Genomic DNA, 18126 nt, shown 5'->3' on the forward strand with positions numbered 1-18126 from the left:
AAATGAGAGGCTCCATATTTCCAAGGCCACTCTTCTTCATAACTGTCATGGACTCTAGCTAGTGTTTTTTGTGGGGTTTTCCGTTTGGTAACCTTCTTCTGTGCAGGCATGTTTTGGTAGATAATTCACCTAATTTGGTAGTGAGCATTTTATATTGCCACCTTTGTTTCTGGGCCTGTTTATGTGAAGACAGGGAGATCGCAATAGGAAAATTGCAATGATTTTAAGGACTCTAGCTGAGACCTGAGTGAAGACTTTTCCTTACAGAATGGAGAGATTTCTGTCACCCTAATGAATTTGAAGTGGACAGGTTTTTCAAAGGCACTTGGTGTTGGTTTAAGCACACTGTTGTTGACGTGAATGTAGTCATACCTGAGCCAAGACAATGTACTGGTGGGGAAATAGAAACACCACGCTCAGAATGTATAAATTACGCAGTTGTTTAAGTTAATCTATGGGGGATAAGTCAGTTTATCTATTACTGTCATTTTAAGCTTCATTGGCTGAAGTATCATCATTGCCAACTTTGGTAGGAGTCTGTTTCGGTGAGTAACTGGATTTCTGAAATACAGTATTGAGCAACAAATATTCATTTAAATACTTGGTCTTTTCGAGGTGTCATATGTTAAGATTTGTACAAATCATGCTTCATGCAGTATTAAAGGATTGGGTCAACCATTGTGAGTTGCATGACTGTGAACCCATTAATCTAAATGAAAATGCAAACCTGCTGGTGTTTCTTGTTACATCAGTTATTGCACTTACACATCAGCAAAGACATTCAAACTGATTCCCCTCTCTTTAGTCTGCTGGAGCTGTTGAGGACAAGGAAGTTGAAAGCACACGTGATGAATTCTGAAGACAGCCTACATGGTTCATTGATGCAAAGAGCTGTGTGTTGAGAAGCTTTCAAAATGGGTCCTAAAATGTATGGAATCCTGATGGTTACATTTTTTGGAGCTTTTCCACAAAAGACTAATTGTTTTGTGACATGTTCAAAAGCAAGTTCTCTGAGCAGTGGTACTAACAAAGCCTGGATTTCTGTGGACAGGCGTCCTTAAAATCCTCTGCTTCCCTCTAAGCTACGCCTATTCTGCAGTTATGCGTGTCCCAGTTGGCCAGCCAGGATGCGCATGCTGGTCACCAGGCAGCCGCTTCCAAGCGGGATGTATAATGATCGTCTTTTGCCTGCCCTTTTTTCAGTGAGCTCATCAATTTCGGTCTCCCTTCAGCACTTAGCCATTGATTTTACATAACTTGTGGAAACTTAATTATAGCTGAACCATCTCCTCTCTCTCACTAGTAAACTTAGCAGAAGTTGACAACATGTTTAAAGGTTGTTGAGGGGAGACCTTGTGATTACAGGAGTTGCATTTACTTTGGAAATGAGACTAGAATCATACTCCATTTTTAACAGATTCTTTTGTGTACATAATCCCATCAGGAAGTATGACATACCATGTTGGAAGCATTGCTTCTCAACCAAAAAAAGTAATTTAAGTAATCAGCCATTTTTAGGAGAAATGCTTTTCATTTTTAGTAAAAAAGGTTGAACTACCCAGAACCTCTTCCAAAGCATTTAAAGCTGATACCTAGCAGTGGCAAATGTTTCTTTTGTTCAGAAAAGCAGCCAATGTTCTGTGTTTTACTTTCTCTTGAAGCAGCAGCCGAGTTACTGCTGTTTCTTGTGGGTGATACATGATACCGCATCCGTGGACTCTTCTGTTTAGTCAGCAAAATGTTAGCCAGACTGATCTAGTTTCTGAGCGGGTAGCGGTGGGGCATGGAGACAAATTAACTTGTTTCCGGACCATGAGATGTTAGCTCCACTTTCTACATGGATGGGGAAAAAGGTCTCTTAACTAGTTTTATAAGATGCTGATTGTTAAACCTATACTTCTGGTTGGCTTTGTCATGCCATAGGAATTTCACTGTGATTAATATGTTGATTTGCTTTTTCTTGGATAACATGTCAGAAACAGTGTCTCTTAGAAATGTATTAATACTTTCTTAGTTGAGGGAGTGAAAATTGGGTGAGAAGGAAAATTGCCTTTTTATTAGGTTAGTTTTACTCTATTGACTTAGTATCCTGAATTGGCTCACCCAGAGTCTGACAAATGCTAGTGCTGCTGCTGGGAAGCCAGAAGTGGGGGCAAGCTTGCTCTTTTTGATGGCAACTGGCTGCTAGATCATTCTAGCTGTATTTGAGATGGTGTTCTTAGACTACCTTTTGGGGTGGGGTCTCTTTTCCTTTTATCCTCTAATGCAAATGAAGCACTCAGTGACTGGTGCTACTACTTTTGAAAAGGAAATTAAATACTAAGGGTTTTCCAGATGTGGAAGTGTTAAAGCTCCAAGCTCCCTTCCTGGTGTCTTTTGTCAGTATAAGGCTCATGCCTGTTTTTAACAAATGAAGAGGGCAATGTTGGGGATGTTATCATTGCATATAGACTGATGGGATGTAAATAAAATGAAATCTTATTAGTTACTTCTTTGCAAGGGGGCATTAAAAATCAAGATTAGTTCTATTTAATTTCTTTTCTCTATTTTGAAATAGAGGAACATTCTAAAGCCCAAATCAATTATGTGTTCTTCTGCACTAGTCTTAAGAATTCTGGTATCTTAGGAATGATCTGTAAATTTTTTCCCATTTTCTTCTTGACCTAGAGCTAATAGAAGTTAATATTTTGCAATATTTTAGGAAGTCAAAGTTACATGGACTACAAATTACAGTAATAACTCTCAATGATACATTAACTGAAGTAATCAGAAATTAGGGGGGAAATGGCAGTCTTTTTTCCTTTCCTTTGGGGGTAAAAGGACTAGCAGTCTTATTTTTTAGGTATTTTTTAATGTTTTAAATAGACATGATTGTGGTATGCTTAGTTTACACAGATGCAGACTGCCAGAAATACTTAATATGAAGCTGACTTGTAAAATTAATGATTTAAATAAGTTTTAACTTCATGGAAAAATAAGAATTTTCTTTTATTGCTGTGACAAAAACCTATTTTAACCAGAATAATGAAGGTCTAGCAGAACATTTTCTCCAGAATTTTATTATTTTGTATTTCTTAGGTACTTTTGTCAATGATTAATGTGTGTGTTTTGAAATAACTTTCTGGAATTCCATCTTTCCTTTTCACTAAAAAATTGTCATTATTCTAGCTAAATTTAATTTGATGTGTTTGGGGCATATCTCCGCTTTTCAATATGAGATCAGTATTAATGGCCCAGTCGTAAGTTTTCATGTGGCAGTAACTTCTTTTTTTTTTTTATTTGAATACATTTTCTGTTTATTTTGGAATTTATTTTGCTATTAAATTGGAGCGTGTGATAAATAACTCATTATCAGTAACTTCCTAGGCTGTTGATATAACAAGTGTATTTAAGGCATTTCCTGTTCCCCCTCACGCCATCTGTTTGTACACCCATTATGTCAGATAGTCCTAATCTGAGGCATTGGAAAGGTGCTTTCTTTTGTTAGAATCTTTCTTCTAATGAATTATTCCCCAAAATATTATTGCTTGTAACTATGAATGAGCTATTTAAAGGTTTCTTCTAGTTTGAAGTAAATTTTTGTATTCTTTATCTTTTTTGAAAATTATTGTATTTAAAATAAACATCAACTTCTGCATAATGTAAACTAAAATGATCCATTATTCATGGTACTTCAGAACACTTTAAGCCATATTTCCCAAGGCAACAAAATAAGCAAGCAGAAATCACTTATAGGCAGATGTAATGGGGGGTGGGGGGGGTGCCTTTAAAGGAGAGCATTAGGCATTGGGTCAGGTCTTGGAAAATTGAATTTTAATTAGTTACTTGCATGTCTTACAAGTTAACAGGATAAATGGTCGATGACTCAGGGCATTTCCCACAGGATATTGTACACATTTGGTGATTGGTATGCTGCTCCTACTTGTGATGCCTGAAATATCCTGGTAACTGATTAGTCTATCTTTGCATTTACCTGATGTATTGAATGATAAAGGCCTCATACCCTTTTTTTTAACTGATGAACTGTAAATCAAGTATATTGGGATTCTACAGTTAAACAAACTCTAAAATCAGCACAAGGATGGACAAAATTTAATGAGCTTCTAAATTAGCTACCATTGTCTTCTGTAATTGGCGTTTCTAGTAGTAGATTCTAAATTCCCCATGTACCTAGGATATGTAATGCAGAACTTGTAGCAATATGTTCCTGTAGCTTTTTCTAGGCAAACATGACAAAACCTCCAAGACTTCTGCAGATTAAAATGAATTCCTTGCAAGATCAGTGCCTGAAGGCCTCATTAATTTTAACACCACTTATAATTGATTCAGGGGAGTAACAGATGTTACTTATATTTTATAATCTTCAATTTAAGAAAACACTGTATACATGAAGTCTGCCCATTTTCAGGACACATTACTAAAACTAAATAAAACCTAAAATGGCATTTTCTGTGAATGGTTGGTTGGTTGTTAGACCAAGCTAGTCTGATTTATGAAGAAATCGTTTGATGTTACTGATCTATTAGCTGAGATTAGTTATTTTGCTCTGTTGTGGGAAGCATTTGGTCAAGAAATTAGAAGAATTCAGTTTGCTATTGTGCTCAAAACTCTAATGAACTTTAGATCTTCACTCACTTGCGTCTTGCCTCAAGTACTCTCATAAAAATACTAAAATATTGTATGGGGTTTTATGTCTTCCCAGTGTCTACTTAAAAATAAATATTGAACTTTACTACATATTTAAATAGAAAGGCTTTGCCTCCATCTCCTTTCCTCTATGTCAAAAGCTTTTCATGATCAGTCTGATAGAGCACAACTGATTCAGTGCTTCCCCTCTCAGCCTCGGGCTGCTGTCTCGCCATTCCCTGCTTTCTGAAGTTCTATACACATTTCAGTGTAGATGAAATATTTTAAAAAAATTTTAATAGAGTAAAGTGAGAAGTGATGGTTTTGATTGATACTTCTGATATGTAATCTGTTCATGTTACAGACCTAAGAAAATAGGATCCTATTTTAAAAGATTTCCAGAACTGAGCGTGTGCATAGCTAACATTATTAATGGTGGTCCTGCAAAAAAGTAGTTACGATTTCTCTACTTTTTTCTAACGTAACTACTATGATATATTCAGTGAGCCAGAGAGGTTTATTTTAGAATTTTCTCCTCTTTAACATCCAAAATATGAGCAATATAAACTGTGTCTTTGCTAGAGGACTGCTGGAACATAGAGATTGGTCTTGTTATTCTGTTCCTTTGAGGGTGAAGAATCTTAGGTCTTCTAGTATATGTTCCTTTTGCAAACTTAATTAGGTATTGATATCAAGCCTAACTAAAGCATTCTACCAAACACTTCAATGTTTTCTTGGTTTTTGTTAACATTTTTTCACTGGTAAGATTTATTATGAATTTATAATTATGTACAAAACAGCTTTATGAGGGTCAGTAGCCCCATCTTTGTCTGTCTTCTACGAGGCAGATGTCAACATTATAGCTGAATTCTTGGAAAGTTTCAATATAGGAATTATGAACAAAAGAACTTTCTGCTTTTTTGTTAAATACTTTTCTCATTGAACTAGTAGAAATCATCAGTAGATGACTAGCATGTGTTTATCTGTGAGACAAAGTAAGGAGGCTTCCTAGAAATATTCACAGCTACACCCGTGAGACATTTCTCATCTCCAAAAAATATATATTCCCTTTAGAGAGCATAGTTAATGCTCTGTGTCTGGAAGGCTTTCTTTTTTCTTAGAGGATTGCTGGGCGAAATTTTTTCCCTTGCATAGGATGTTCCATATGTATTCAGCTGATCTCTTTTCCAGTACAATATGCAATTTCATGGATTTATTTATGAAAGCACATTTACTACTACTAATAAAACCCCAACAAATCAGCATTACAAAGGACTTTTAGATTATCAAAGTAAATATGTTGAAACAACCATTCCTAAATTCCATTTGCTTGGGACAACAACTGTGCTGAGCTGCCTCTGAAGTTCTGGTAGTCATTTAAAAAAAAATTAATTAAATTCAGATGTGTTGCTGTCAGGTCAAATTAAAATCATTTATTCAAAGTAATTATAAATCTAAAATTTGTTTTTTGTTTCAGAAATCCTTGAAGAGTTTTGTATGGTGCTAAATGCTTTCCACATGCAGTAATGGAAGTATTAATTTGATGTACAGGCTAACTAAAGTGAGATCCAGTGCCTGTGTGGTCACATTGTACAAAGATCTGTCCACATATTTACTGTTGTTCTGTATCAGTGCTTTCAAGTGATGTCAAGTTAAGCTGGCTTATGGAAAGGAATTATAATGTGTGGGCTCTGGCAAAATATATTACATGTATACTGCTGAGTAGAACTACTAACATTTTTGTAAAACCACCAACGGTACCATTTAGTGCCTTTATGAAGAACACTTTACAGTTGAAAGATTAAAGTAACTTAAATTGGAGTAAAGATCTGTTTTTATTTTTTTTACGTTTTTATTTTTGGTGAAGCTACGAGTGCATTGATTTCATAATACATAAAGAGGAATGGGGGCAGGTTACACATCTAAACATGAACTTTCTTTCTAAGTTTCTGTGTTAAAACTAAGTTTAACCATAAATATTTAAAAATCAGGATCATTTACTTTAGTTTTGAGCTCCAAAAATTAGTATGGCATGACAAATGAAATAATTTTGTAGCATAAGAAGAATATCATTATCTGAAATAATTTCATCTTCTATATTTATTTGCCTCATTAAGCAACTTAAAGAAATCAATGTTTCATTTTGACTACACCTATTTGTAAACCCAGAAGTCAGATTTGGAATGTTAACTGATTTTGGTTTAATTCTGTTTACTTTAAGGTAAATCTGTATTTTAGGAGGGAAATTCCTGACTCAGCTTTGGTGTCTGCTTTTTCACAAAGACTGAGTGCAGGTAGATCTCTATCCACTCCCTTTATCATTTCAAAGACATTACTGTTTAATTTTATAGCGTTTTTTTATAGTTTCCTTGAAATTGTTTTTAGTCTAGTCTGAGAAGAGTATAGGAACGTTCATGATTACAATTGTCAACTCAGTCAACAGTTAGGAAGCGTCTGTTATCGTGCAATCTAAGTATCATCAAATATATGGTATTTTTTTCCAAAGAATTTCAGTAGAAGATAAATGATGCTTGTTTACTCGTTATATATGTTTGCAATCCTTTTTGAAACTCTAATCGTGCAATAGGAGATTTTAGTGGAACATGCTGTTACATCATGTTATTGCTTTCCTTGCAGTTCTAAAAGCAGACAGTTTTGTTCTTTGAACTTATAGTCTTTTTCCTAAAAGAACTCAATAGGGTGCCCTAGCACTTTTTCATCTTTTACTATTCGATGATTCAGTAGTAAAGCATTGAGGTGCTTGTGTCAAAAGTCACTTACTGCATTTAATGTCCTATCGCATGATTGTGTCCCTTGAGGAGAGGGAATTTTGTTGTAACAGTATTAATAATATGGCTGAGTTTACTCTAATCAGAAAGTTATGCTCGATTTGCCCTCAACCTGCTGTGAACCTAAAAGTAAACTTCTACAATAAAAGTATAACTTAGCACCTTTGTATTGAGGAACTGAATTCATGTTTCTGCTTGTTAATCTCTAGCACGTATTTAGGCAGAACTTGTTCCTTTGAAACTCATGAAGAAACTGGGACAGAGGCTTCTACAGTCTATTGGATACTAGTGATTTTTAGAGGTTCAGCTCAGAAAAACCACATTGGGAAAGAGGAGATGAAATACAAAAGAAAATGGTGAATTAACCTTTTCTGTAAAATGACTGGAAAGTACTGGGAACAGCTGAAATCATGCACATACTTCACAATATTCTGTTTTCCATACAAGCAAGTTCACTTGCCTCAAAAGCAAGTAAGAACAATTGAGGGGGAAGTGCACAATTACAGATGAGAAGAGGAGGCTCACCGGCAATCTGTGCTAACATGTGGTCTGTATTATGGAAAAAAGTTGATGAAATCTCAACTAGAATGTGGTCTGTGTCTTGATTTACATTCCCTTCCTTTCCAGAAACAGTTTCTAATATAGAAAGGTCACGTTCTGCCCCCAGATGTCTCTATGCAGTGCCCATGAGACTCAAGAGAAACATGCTTAAAATCTGAGGTGATAAATGTATAATACAAGGTATTCTTAAGCCATAGTAGCTACTTGTCCAAAGTCCCTACAGTTACCATAATTTAATCCCAGTAATGTGTAAAACACTTTAAGATTCCTCAAATATAAAAAGCATAATATTGTAACCAAGTTTCATTCTACCAAAAGCCAGTTTCCCCTTGCAAAATGCCTCCTCTTTGTTGTTTTTTCTTTTTTTTTTTTTTTTTTAATTAGGTATAGTAATGGAAGGATGGAGGCTGATGCTTAAAGTGTGTATGGAGACAGTGAACCAATATTAGTCACCCTAATAGGTAACAGTGTGCTAATGGTATAATCTTTTCTAGGCTTATGCTAGATATTGGGAAAAGGAGAATTCTGTGGATCGATTTGAAGGAGAATGATAATTGATATGGAGTTATTGTCTTTTTTTTATTATTTTAATATCATTTCGCAAATACATTTTGCCTTTCTGTTTGTTTTAGTTGGCTTTTAGCCTATTTACTTTAAGGAGAAACTGGAAACATCTGAAAGCTAATCATATTTTTAAGGTGGATTTGTGTATTTATTTTCTCATACGTGTTTTTTAAAGCACCTTTTAAAAATATTTCTTTTCAAATGTCTCTTACTAGTGAGGAAAATAAAGTATTTGTATTACTGCCCAAAGAAAATTATAGAGGTCTTAGTCTGTTTGTACACTTCCTTTGAAACAAAAGGCACATGCTTATTTTAAGATTTCAGATTGTGTAGATTTACGAAAGTTTGCATCACACATCTTTTGACATGAATTACCAAACGAACTTGCATGGTCTTTCTTCACTGATACATAGTGCAGTGCACAGAGCGTTTAAACCAGGAGGCGTTGCATATTGTAAAGTCTTAATCTTTCTAAACAAACAATGTTGATAAGAAATTATAAATTTCAGTGAAGACAGAGCCTTGCTGGGAAGATTAACGTTAGCTTTTTGCTTTACTTAGTTCCTTACCGTGTTAGTCCAAAGCTTGACATGTCTCCATTCCAATGCAGCCAAGGATTCTTAAGTGGTGATATCATCAGTGAGAGAAGATAAAGATCCACTGAACTAATGTGCTGAGGCTAGTAACAATGTGGCACAAGTTAAAATTTAAACAGCTTTCATTCTTCTTTGTTTGATTTTCACACTGCAAACTAAATTATTTCCTTATCTGATTGAAAAAGTTATGCGTGGTGGTGGTGTCTGCTTCATTTTTTGCATCTTGAAAGAACATTAAATGCTAAACCTTTCTACATCAAAGGAAACTAATTAGATATAACTTGAAATTGATCTATTATGTGTTCAGATCTTTATAGCTGCATTCAGCTGGAAGAGTGTACTTTAAAGGCTGCAAAATTAGTGTCTAAGGTGTAGTCGTTACCAGCGAGACACAGAAGTGAAAAGTAAATGGAGACTTGTCTTAAATTTCCTACTCCTTTTGAAAATTTCAGTCATGATGTTCTTATCTATTTTTACCATTTAGTTTCTATCATGTGCTAAAAACACTGGTGATACAAGTAGGTATGTATTTGATTTAGTATTCTTACCTTCTAGGGCAAGTAGTAGAAAGGACTCAACAAAAGAAGGACCTTTGTAAACCTAACATTTCTCCATCTGTGTGATAATTCTCCGTGATGTACACCATAATTTGGCCTACTTTTAAATGACAAACAACCAAACTCGGAAGGTATTTCTTAGCATTATGTCACAGGCTTTTAATGAGTTCCTTGTCTATTAAGAGGAAGTTTTATTTTCAACCTACAGATTGACAATTACTGTTGATATAATAACTTTAATACTTTGAAATATGTTTATTGTTGGTCACTGTGAATGATTTTTCAGAGTAATCTGAATATAGTTTATGTAAAAAGTAAGCAACTGGTTACATTTCTATAAATGTGGACAATACTCTTAATATATGCTAGCAAAAATCAGTTTGATAAGCAATTATGTGTAGGGTTGGCTTCTTTAGGACAAGAAAGATAATTTGTAATCTTTTTAAAATTATATCTCCACATAGTATTTGAAATCTTGCCTGTTTCTTCTGAAGATGGTATCTAGTTCATACTTCATGTGTGTTTCTGTCTGAGCGTTAAGCTTTGTGAAATTACCTTTCTTTCAGTGAAGTCCTTGGCATGTAGAGACAGAGCCCTGGAGAGTGGTGTTTTTCAGTGTCCATTATTATTCAAGTCCAGTTGAGTTCAGGCACTGTGTTTCTTTAGTGACCAGTAGTATGTGGAAATGCTTTCTCAAAATAAAAATACTATTCTGCAGTAGGAGCAAAGCATTTAGATGACAAATTCAAGAAAAAATAATCTAATCCCATACTTACTATCAAATGTCATAGGGTATCCCTTGGTAGGCTTGACTTTTCAGCATGGGTAATTTGCTTTGCAGTTCTTTACATTGTAATTCCCTTAATCTCAACAGGACTATGCACAAGAAAAAAAGATACTTACAGTAGTAACTGTTCAGTAGATATGGCTCTTTGCCTTACATTATAAAATCTGTAAAGGTGATTTGACTCTTGACTGGGAAGAAAAGGCTTTGCTATCAAGTACAACGCTAGAAGTAGTGCTACACAGTGTATAGCAAAATATGTGATATTTCTAATAAGGAGTTTTTAATAAACTCTTGTGTCTTTGAAGTTTACACACTCCCCTGAAGTCAGAATTCAGTTTTTTCTTTTGTATAGAAGTTAGGTGACACACCACAGGCAGAGTTTATAAAAAGAAGCGGTTTCCTGATCAAGTTAATACTCACGTTTAAAAACTTGTATAGACATTTTTAATTCCAGCTTCTCTAAAAATAAATTAATAAAAGCAATATACAACAAACTGCCTACTAGGGTGCATGTTTATTTGTGTGACAAACTGCATACTTTGTAGACTAGGTTGTTCTTTGAGATGACTATTCAAAAATACTTGCAGTGCTTTTTAATATTTCATTCCTTAAGCTAACTTAAAACAAAAGAGCAGTAGTTTGTCTCACCTTCCTTGCTTAAGCAGTGTTTTCTTACCTTTGGTTCCTTTCTTTTTGAAAATTATTGTACTACAAAAAGAAATGTGAAACAAAATGTGTGTGCTATAATGATGTCTTTCTTCAAGGGCTGAACAGAACAAAACCAATCTTAAAATGGGAGGCGTATTTATAAGCTTAATTTTGGAGTGGCTTTTCTAAGTCTATTCAAGTAATTAACATATATTAAAATACATTTGAGATCTGTGATCTCAAGTAGTATGTGTAAATTTCAGTGGGGTGAACAATAAGTAAGTTTAAGATTGATGTATCAGCATAATTAGTGGAATTCTTCCATTGACATGTGATGTGGTACTTTGGAATTAGTTATGTTACATCTTCACCTAGTATTATTCAGAAAATACATTAGCAGTTACTTAGTCATAATCATATTATGCAAAAAAGTGTCCAAGAACCTTTAATGTTTATGGAATTTTTTCCCCAACATTCGTTACTAAGAATTTGTAAATTAAATAGGTTCATCAAGGCTGGACACTGCTCTATGCTAGCTCACACAGTTAAGCAATTAAAACACTCAGGTTGTAAGCCTAACAGATTTTCATGAGGGCTGATGGATTTTTTTATTTTTAGTGTATTATTGTTGCCAGACACTAGTATAATTCATGTACTTTTACCTTCGAACATGAAACAAAAGAGCAGACAGTTTTAAGTTTTCTCTATGGTGTTAAGAGTACTGTAACGTGCGTCAAGAAAAGAGTGAGTCTATCTGAATAAGATTTGGTAACTTGATTTCTCTGGTTCACATTACACTGTGAAAAGAAGCTGTTCACCTCCCACTGTAAATCATTTTCCTTTTACCAGCTGGAGAAGATCAGAATAAAATGGACCCATCCCTTTTCTCAGTCCCTGGTGGTGATGATGATCCAGCATTTGTTTTTCATTCAAACCACATGTTGAATAAGTGAAAAAGAGGAAATACATGCTGGTCATAGGTCAGGTGCAACACAGAGTTTATACAGATTTATTTTCTTTGTAGCATCTGCTGTCCTGCATTTAAAGCTGTTGAATGTTGCTCTGCTTCTAGTTATTTTGAGGCAGGTTTTCTTAAATAGTGACATTTCAGGTTTTGGCATATCCTACTGGCCAGACATTCAGCCTTCAGAGCTGTGGAAACAGCCTGATTCTGCAGATGATAACACTGCAGCAGACTGGCTCTTCAGAATTTAAACTCCCTCATGATCTCATAGGGTGGAAGCTGACCCTCTTTGTTTCTGGCCTCAAATAAAGAAGATTAAGCCAAAAAAGAACCTGGAAAAGTATTAGGGTGATAATGGGGAGCTGCAGTTACGAACTTCTCTGCTTATCACTGCTTGGGCATGTAGGAGAGCAGGAGGAAGGAGCACAAATATACAGCAATCTACAAATGCAAGTTTAATTTTTAAGCAGGTATAGATTATAAGCTAAAGGTTTTAGTTTTCTTGTAATAAGTTACATGTACATTTAATTTATACTCCTTTAGAAGTACTGCAATGCTCATTGCTTATGATTGAGGGAGAATCAAGAAAAGTGACTATATATATCAGTATCAGCTTTATTTGTTGTCTTTATTACTCAGCCACTTCTGGTAGTGTTTTTATAGCTCTGACTAAATTATGAATGATGTCCTGTTGGTTAGGAATTTGAAGGCAATAATTTCAAATTGTCTTAAATGTGCCAGCCAACCACCCAAGAGTAAATATGCATTTACAGCAGCTATTTTGCAGATTTATAGCTAATTTTTTTCTATTTTTTTTATCACTACAGTTCAAGCTCAGTTTTCTCCAACTTGCCAGCATTATAAAATATATTAGGATTAGAATTAATAGCTTGCTATATGATAAATTAGATTTTACAAGATTCAAGTTGCAGAAAAGGGGAATCCCAAATGGGCATTGGGGGTTGGGAAGAAAAAAAAAACATTCTTCACAGTAAGAGTAATTAAGCACTGGAGGAGCTTGGCAACAGAGGCCGTGGAGTCTCCATCATTAAAGGTTTTTAAAACTTGACTGGACAAGGCCCTGAGCAACTTGATCTAACTTTGAAGTTAGCCCTGCTTTGAGCTGGAGGTTGGACTAGATGACCTTTGGAGGGCTCTTGCAATCTAAATTTTTCTAAAATTAAACCACCAAAAATAAGTCTGAGCTGTACAAAGGATTGGACATATTAGAGGGGAAAAAAGTCCTCACGTCCTTTCTGTTCTTCAGAGTTATAAACATGCCTTTTTAAAATACAGAGGGAATGCAATGGGAACTGTGAGCCTGAATATCAAATGTCACACCAGAGACTTGAGTACCCAGATTATGCACAAATATTTTAACAGATGCTTTATATGAACAGTGAGGAATTTTTGAATCTGATTTTTGTAACTAGAATAATTTTAGCTTTTTTTAGCTTGATGGTCATGTCTTTAGTCTTGTTGAATATGACAGTGGGTGATTTTTTTGTTGTTTTGCTTTTTTTTTCCAATTTCTATTAGGAATAGGAGGCCTGCAAGATTTTGTGCTAAAGTCTGCAACACTGTCAACATCGCCAGCTTGTCCACCATTTACACCACTCAACTTTGAAGCTACACCGATTGTGCGGGTAGCTGTTGAACCGAAACATCCAAGTAAGTTTAAAGGAGAATGGGGATGGTAATGCAAATTCAATGTGGTAGCAATGCAGCTTTCCCACCCTTAGTGATGTGGCTAGTTATGATCTATCCACTGAATCGGAGACTGAGCCAGTATAAAACAAATATATATGTTGCCTAGAGGGCCATACTTCATTGTCCTTTTGAATTCTTCTAGCTGGCTAGCTCGTGTCTCAGTAGGTGAGGAGATAAAGGGCACAACAAGGTCTTCTCTGTGGTCAGACTTAGCTGTTCCACAAGTAAGACACTACGTGATGCTGAAGATTCAGTATTCCTTTACTTTGAAGGTAAGTATATACTTGGGTTTTTCACTTCTGCTGATGTTCTTTTATGCTACATCATTAAGCTTGGGGTACAGACTTGCAGTACTGCTTCTAATTGACACACACACCCCCACCCCCCCCCAACCAGATTGTAGTATATCTCTGGCTATATTTGAATTTCAGCCCAATTTCTGTTTGTTGTTGTAGCGTTAGTAGAACCAAAATAACTGGCTTTCTGTTCAGTTACAGAATACTCTGACACTAAGATTACATGTTTTTTAGAAAATGATTGGACAGCTTAGCGGCTATTTGTCCTACATGTCTGAATAACAAATAACCATATATTGTACATCCTGCATTTGTCAAAGTGGTTTTGAAAGTATTGGAAATTACTGGTTCTACTGAGTGCAGTATTAAGTTGAAAATGTTAAAGGAATGTAATTCTAGAACTACTGACTGATTTTGGGGTATCTTTTTTTCCTTAAGGAAATAAAACTGTATCATTCTTACACCATTGCTTCAATTTCTCCTCCCTGGTAACTTCTGAATCTATGTTTGAACTAAATCTGTTAGAGGGACAGAAGCCTCCAAGGTAGCTACACTTGCAAAGATTTCCTGAAAAACAGTTGCTGCTTGCAATAACGGGAAGACAAGCACAATTTGGCCATTGCAGGCTGAGCTTGAAAGCAATGAATTGTCCAGTGAGCTGCATGTAGTCTTGAGGTGGCCCTAGTACGTTGTCTCATGTGAGTGCCCTGGATTTCCACAGCAAACCTACCTCAAAACTGCATTTGCTTATTTGGAAAAATTACTCAAATAAATACAAATTACTTCCCTATGTATATTTTACAAAATTACAGCATGTCTTCACATTCATGTCAAAATCTTCATGTGTGGTTACCTTAAGGTCTAAAAGAAAAAAAAAAAATCTATTAATCCCTCCCAGTGGGCTTAAATGAAGAAGACAAGGTTGAAAGTCTTTGTTCAGCTGTGTTGGTTGTGTGAACTAACACTGTGGTTTTTCCACTTTTTGTTTATTTTTATGTCTGGTTTTCAAGGATACTTTTCTATTATACCATTACAAGCTTAGAATTAAATATACAATGTCATATTTCTTTTAATAGTCTCCAAGTGAACGACAAGTTTAATGCCACTCTTCCTTCTGAATAGGAATATGCATTCCTATAAAGCCTGTGGGTATTCTTTACCCCAATGTAAAATAAGAAAAAGGAATCATCATTAATTTTTTTTAATTGTATTAATTATGAAAGGCTGCTGACATGAGGTGTTTATGCGTAGCTTTGGTGTAATCTAGCCAAATTTGACTTGGCTGTGGTTGTTCATTCTCCATTAACTTTAAGGCAACTCTTTTTAAACACCTTCATTTTAGGGCCAGCTGTGTTTTGTTTCACTGAAAAGCTCTCACATTCCCGATTTTTCCCCTTTTCAGGTTGTAATATCATTAAAGCTTTTCAGTGGTTTCCAGCTAGTTTAAATCCTTCCTGTGCTTCATTCACTCTTATGCCTTCTACGTAATCCATATGGAATAATTTTTGCTTTTATTTTAGTAAAGTTAACATGTTAATTATTTATGTCTTTGGAGCATTTTAAGCATTAGCAATTTGCAGGTTGCTACACTTAGCCATGAAAGATTGCAAAGCAATACAATTGTTTACTGAAAAATTACTTTAAACAGTTGTAATAAATAAGAGAGGTTATATCTCTTGATAATTTGTGAAAGTGAGAAGTGAAATCCTGAAAATTTCAATCAGTTCATATTGATAACGTTCAATTTTTTTATTGGTGTTGAGCTGTTTATGAGTTGTATCTGTAGATAATTGTATATAGGAAGCAAGATGACATAGTCATAGTCAATAGCTAGCTTGGTGTATTAAACATATTGTAAAATTATGTAAAACAAAAATGTGCAATCCATTCAAATTTGTACAATGGTTATGATTGTATAATGTGAATTTTATCATCAGTACATAAATTCTTGGTGACAAATTATGAGTATAGCTTATGTCTTCAGTTGCTGCTCTTAAACCATACCACTCTTTGTGATGCATAAGCAGAAATTTGCCTGCAGAAAGACCTCAGAACTTAGCTGAAAGTTTTTGAGTATTCCTAAAATACGTATTTGTGTTTAGACTTCCATAAAAATGAGTGTTACTATTTCTCACTTTAAATATATCCTACTTCAAGTATTCCTTCTTCAGTATTGCTTTGTTAATAATACCTTATTTTGCCAGGTGATATGCCTCAGCTGGTCAGAGGAATGAAGCTTTTAAACCAAGCTGATCCATGTGTCCAAGTTTTAATCCAGGAGACAGGAGAGCATGTGCTAGTGACAGCAGGAGAAGTTCATCTTCAGCGTTGCTTGGATGACCTGAAAGAAAGGTTAGAGGGGCAAGGAGGAAGAAATATTTTTAGTTCAGTAGGTGTCTGTTGTATTTCTTTGTCAGATGCATATCTTTGATTTATATTCTGGTAAAATAGAAGCTTCATCCACCAACAGTTTTTACCATTGGATCATAAATGTACCTTTTTGTAGCTATAAAATTACCTGCAGTTGTGCAGAAGCCACTAGCTCATCACGTTTATACATCTTGCACACCTCTTGGGCACTTTCTAGAAATGATAAATTGCAGAGGTTCAGGAGTCCAATTAAGAATGTAATGTACCATTTGTACAAAATAAAAACTGTGAGGGGAATCATGTCTGATAAATGAACTCTCAAAAATTAGAAAGCGACAAGACCAAAATTGTATGTGCACACTCTATTCTGTTCCTTTGCTCTTCACATGGATTTCTTTTTAATATTAATCTGTTCTCTTACTCATGAGCAGTATTTTCTACAAGCATAAATGCTTACGTTTAGTATCTTCTACGATTTGAAGAAACATTAGAAGAACAGTTGCCTGAAACAGTCCTTTCCTATAACTTCATGTACTAAAAAATTTCTGATACTTCTGTCCACATGCATTTACTGCATTTTCTTTCTAAACCAAAAAGCAAACCTGGTGATGGATGGTTGAATGTCTGTCTTACTGTGCCCATAGGCATTGCAGTTAATATCAGACAACAGTCACTTCTTATGGAAGTTAGACTGGATCACATGTAAAATTGGATGTATGTTTTAATGGTTATCCTTGTTACAACTTAATGCAACACTTCTAAAAATATGGTATTATTTATTGATACACATCACTTGAATGTAATGTATTAAATAGAGCAAAACTGGTTGCGCCTGTCTTCAGCTGCAGTTTGCATAGCAAGATGTACAAATGCCTTTGTTATTGTCATTCGTCAAAATCTGAAAAAAATTAATAAAACAATAGCTATGTGATGGGGAAATAGGATTATAATGAGCAGCTAGTAGCAGTCCCTATATTTACATTCCTAACCTTTTCTTTTGTAAACATAATTTTGGTTTTTTTCTGATTTGTCATTTAATTTGGCTTTTTTTAAGAGAACTATAAACTGTCAAGAGTGACCATTTTGTGTCCCTTACTTGTATTCCTCAAGACAAGGTTGTCAGTGTTCCAAACTACCAAAGCACATAAACAGTCTGTGCTTGTAGCATCGTAAGCAGAAACAGGAAACACCTGAGGGCACAGACGAGCAGAGCTCCCACCATTGACGCACTTGGACTTGACATATGGTTCATGATGCCTTTTTTCTCACTTGGGTACCAGCTCCCAAAAGGAGTTGGGAGCAGGTGTACTTACTAGCTCATGCTCCTTCTGGCCAGATAAGACTTAGCATATCTTAGCTGCCATCCCTCATATACTAGCTTGTGGGACAAGAATTGTCCCTTCCTTCTCTCCCCAGTTTGTGGAAGGAAGAGTGAAGAATGGGATCCCTGTCTTGCACCATTCCTTTAGGATTCCATGTGAGTTCTGATGGTAGTAAACTTATTTCAGTTAACTATTAAAAGTGTGAAGAGGAAAAGTTGTGGTCTGAAATGTTAGTTATATTAGCTATATGTGTGTTTCTGTACAGATGTTTAGCTTGTTATAAGTGCATATAGTTTGGTATTGCAAATTGTGAGTTAGGGATCAAGACAGCATATA

The 18126-nt window shown here is 35.2% G+C and overlaps 1 protein-coding gene across 2 annotated transcripts in view; it reads left to right on the plus strand.

Annotated features, from left to right (window-relative positions):
* Nucleotides 1-18126, plus strand: part of EFL1 (elongation factor like GTPase 1) — an 80378-nt gene that overhangs the window by 38651 nt on the left and 23601 nt on the right. For both annotated transcript variants that reach the window (XM_009807748.2, XM_009807750.2), the window contains 2 exons: nucleotides 13632-13763; nucleotides 16303-16450. In XM_009807748.2, coding sequence (XP_009806050.1) covers nucleotides 13632-13763; nucleotides 16303-16450 — 280 coding nt within the window. The remainder of the gene's footprint in view (nucleotides 1-13631; nucleotides 13764-16302; nucleotides 16451-18126) is intronic.

The sequence above is a fragment of the Gavia stellata genome, chromosome 13 (genome assembly GCF_030936135.1).
Source record: "Gavia stellata isolate bGavSte3 chromosome 13, bGavSte3.hap2, whole genome shotgun sequence".
Lineage (NCBI taxonomy): Eukaryota > Metazoa > Chordata > Aves > Gaviiformes > Gaviidae > Gavia > Gavia stellata.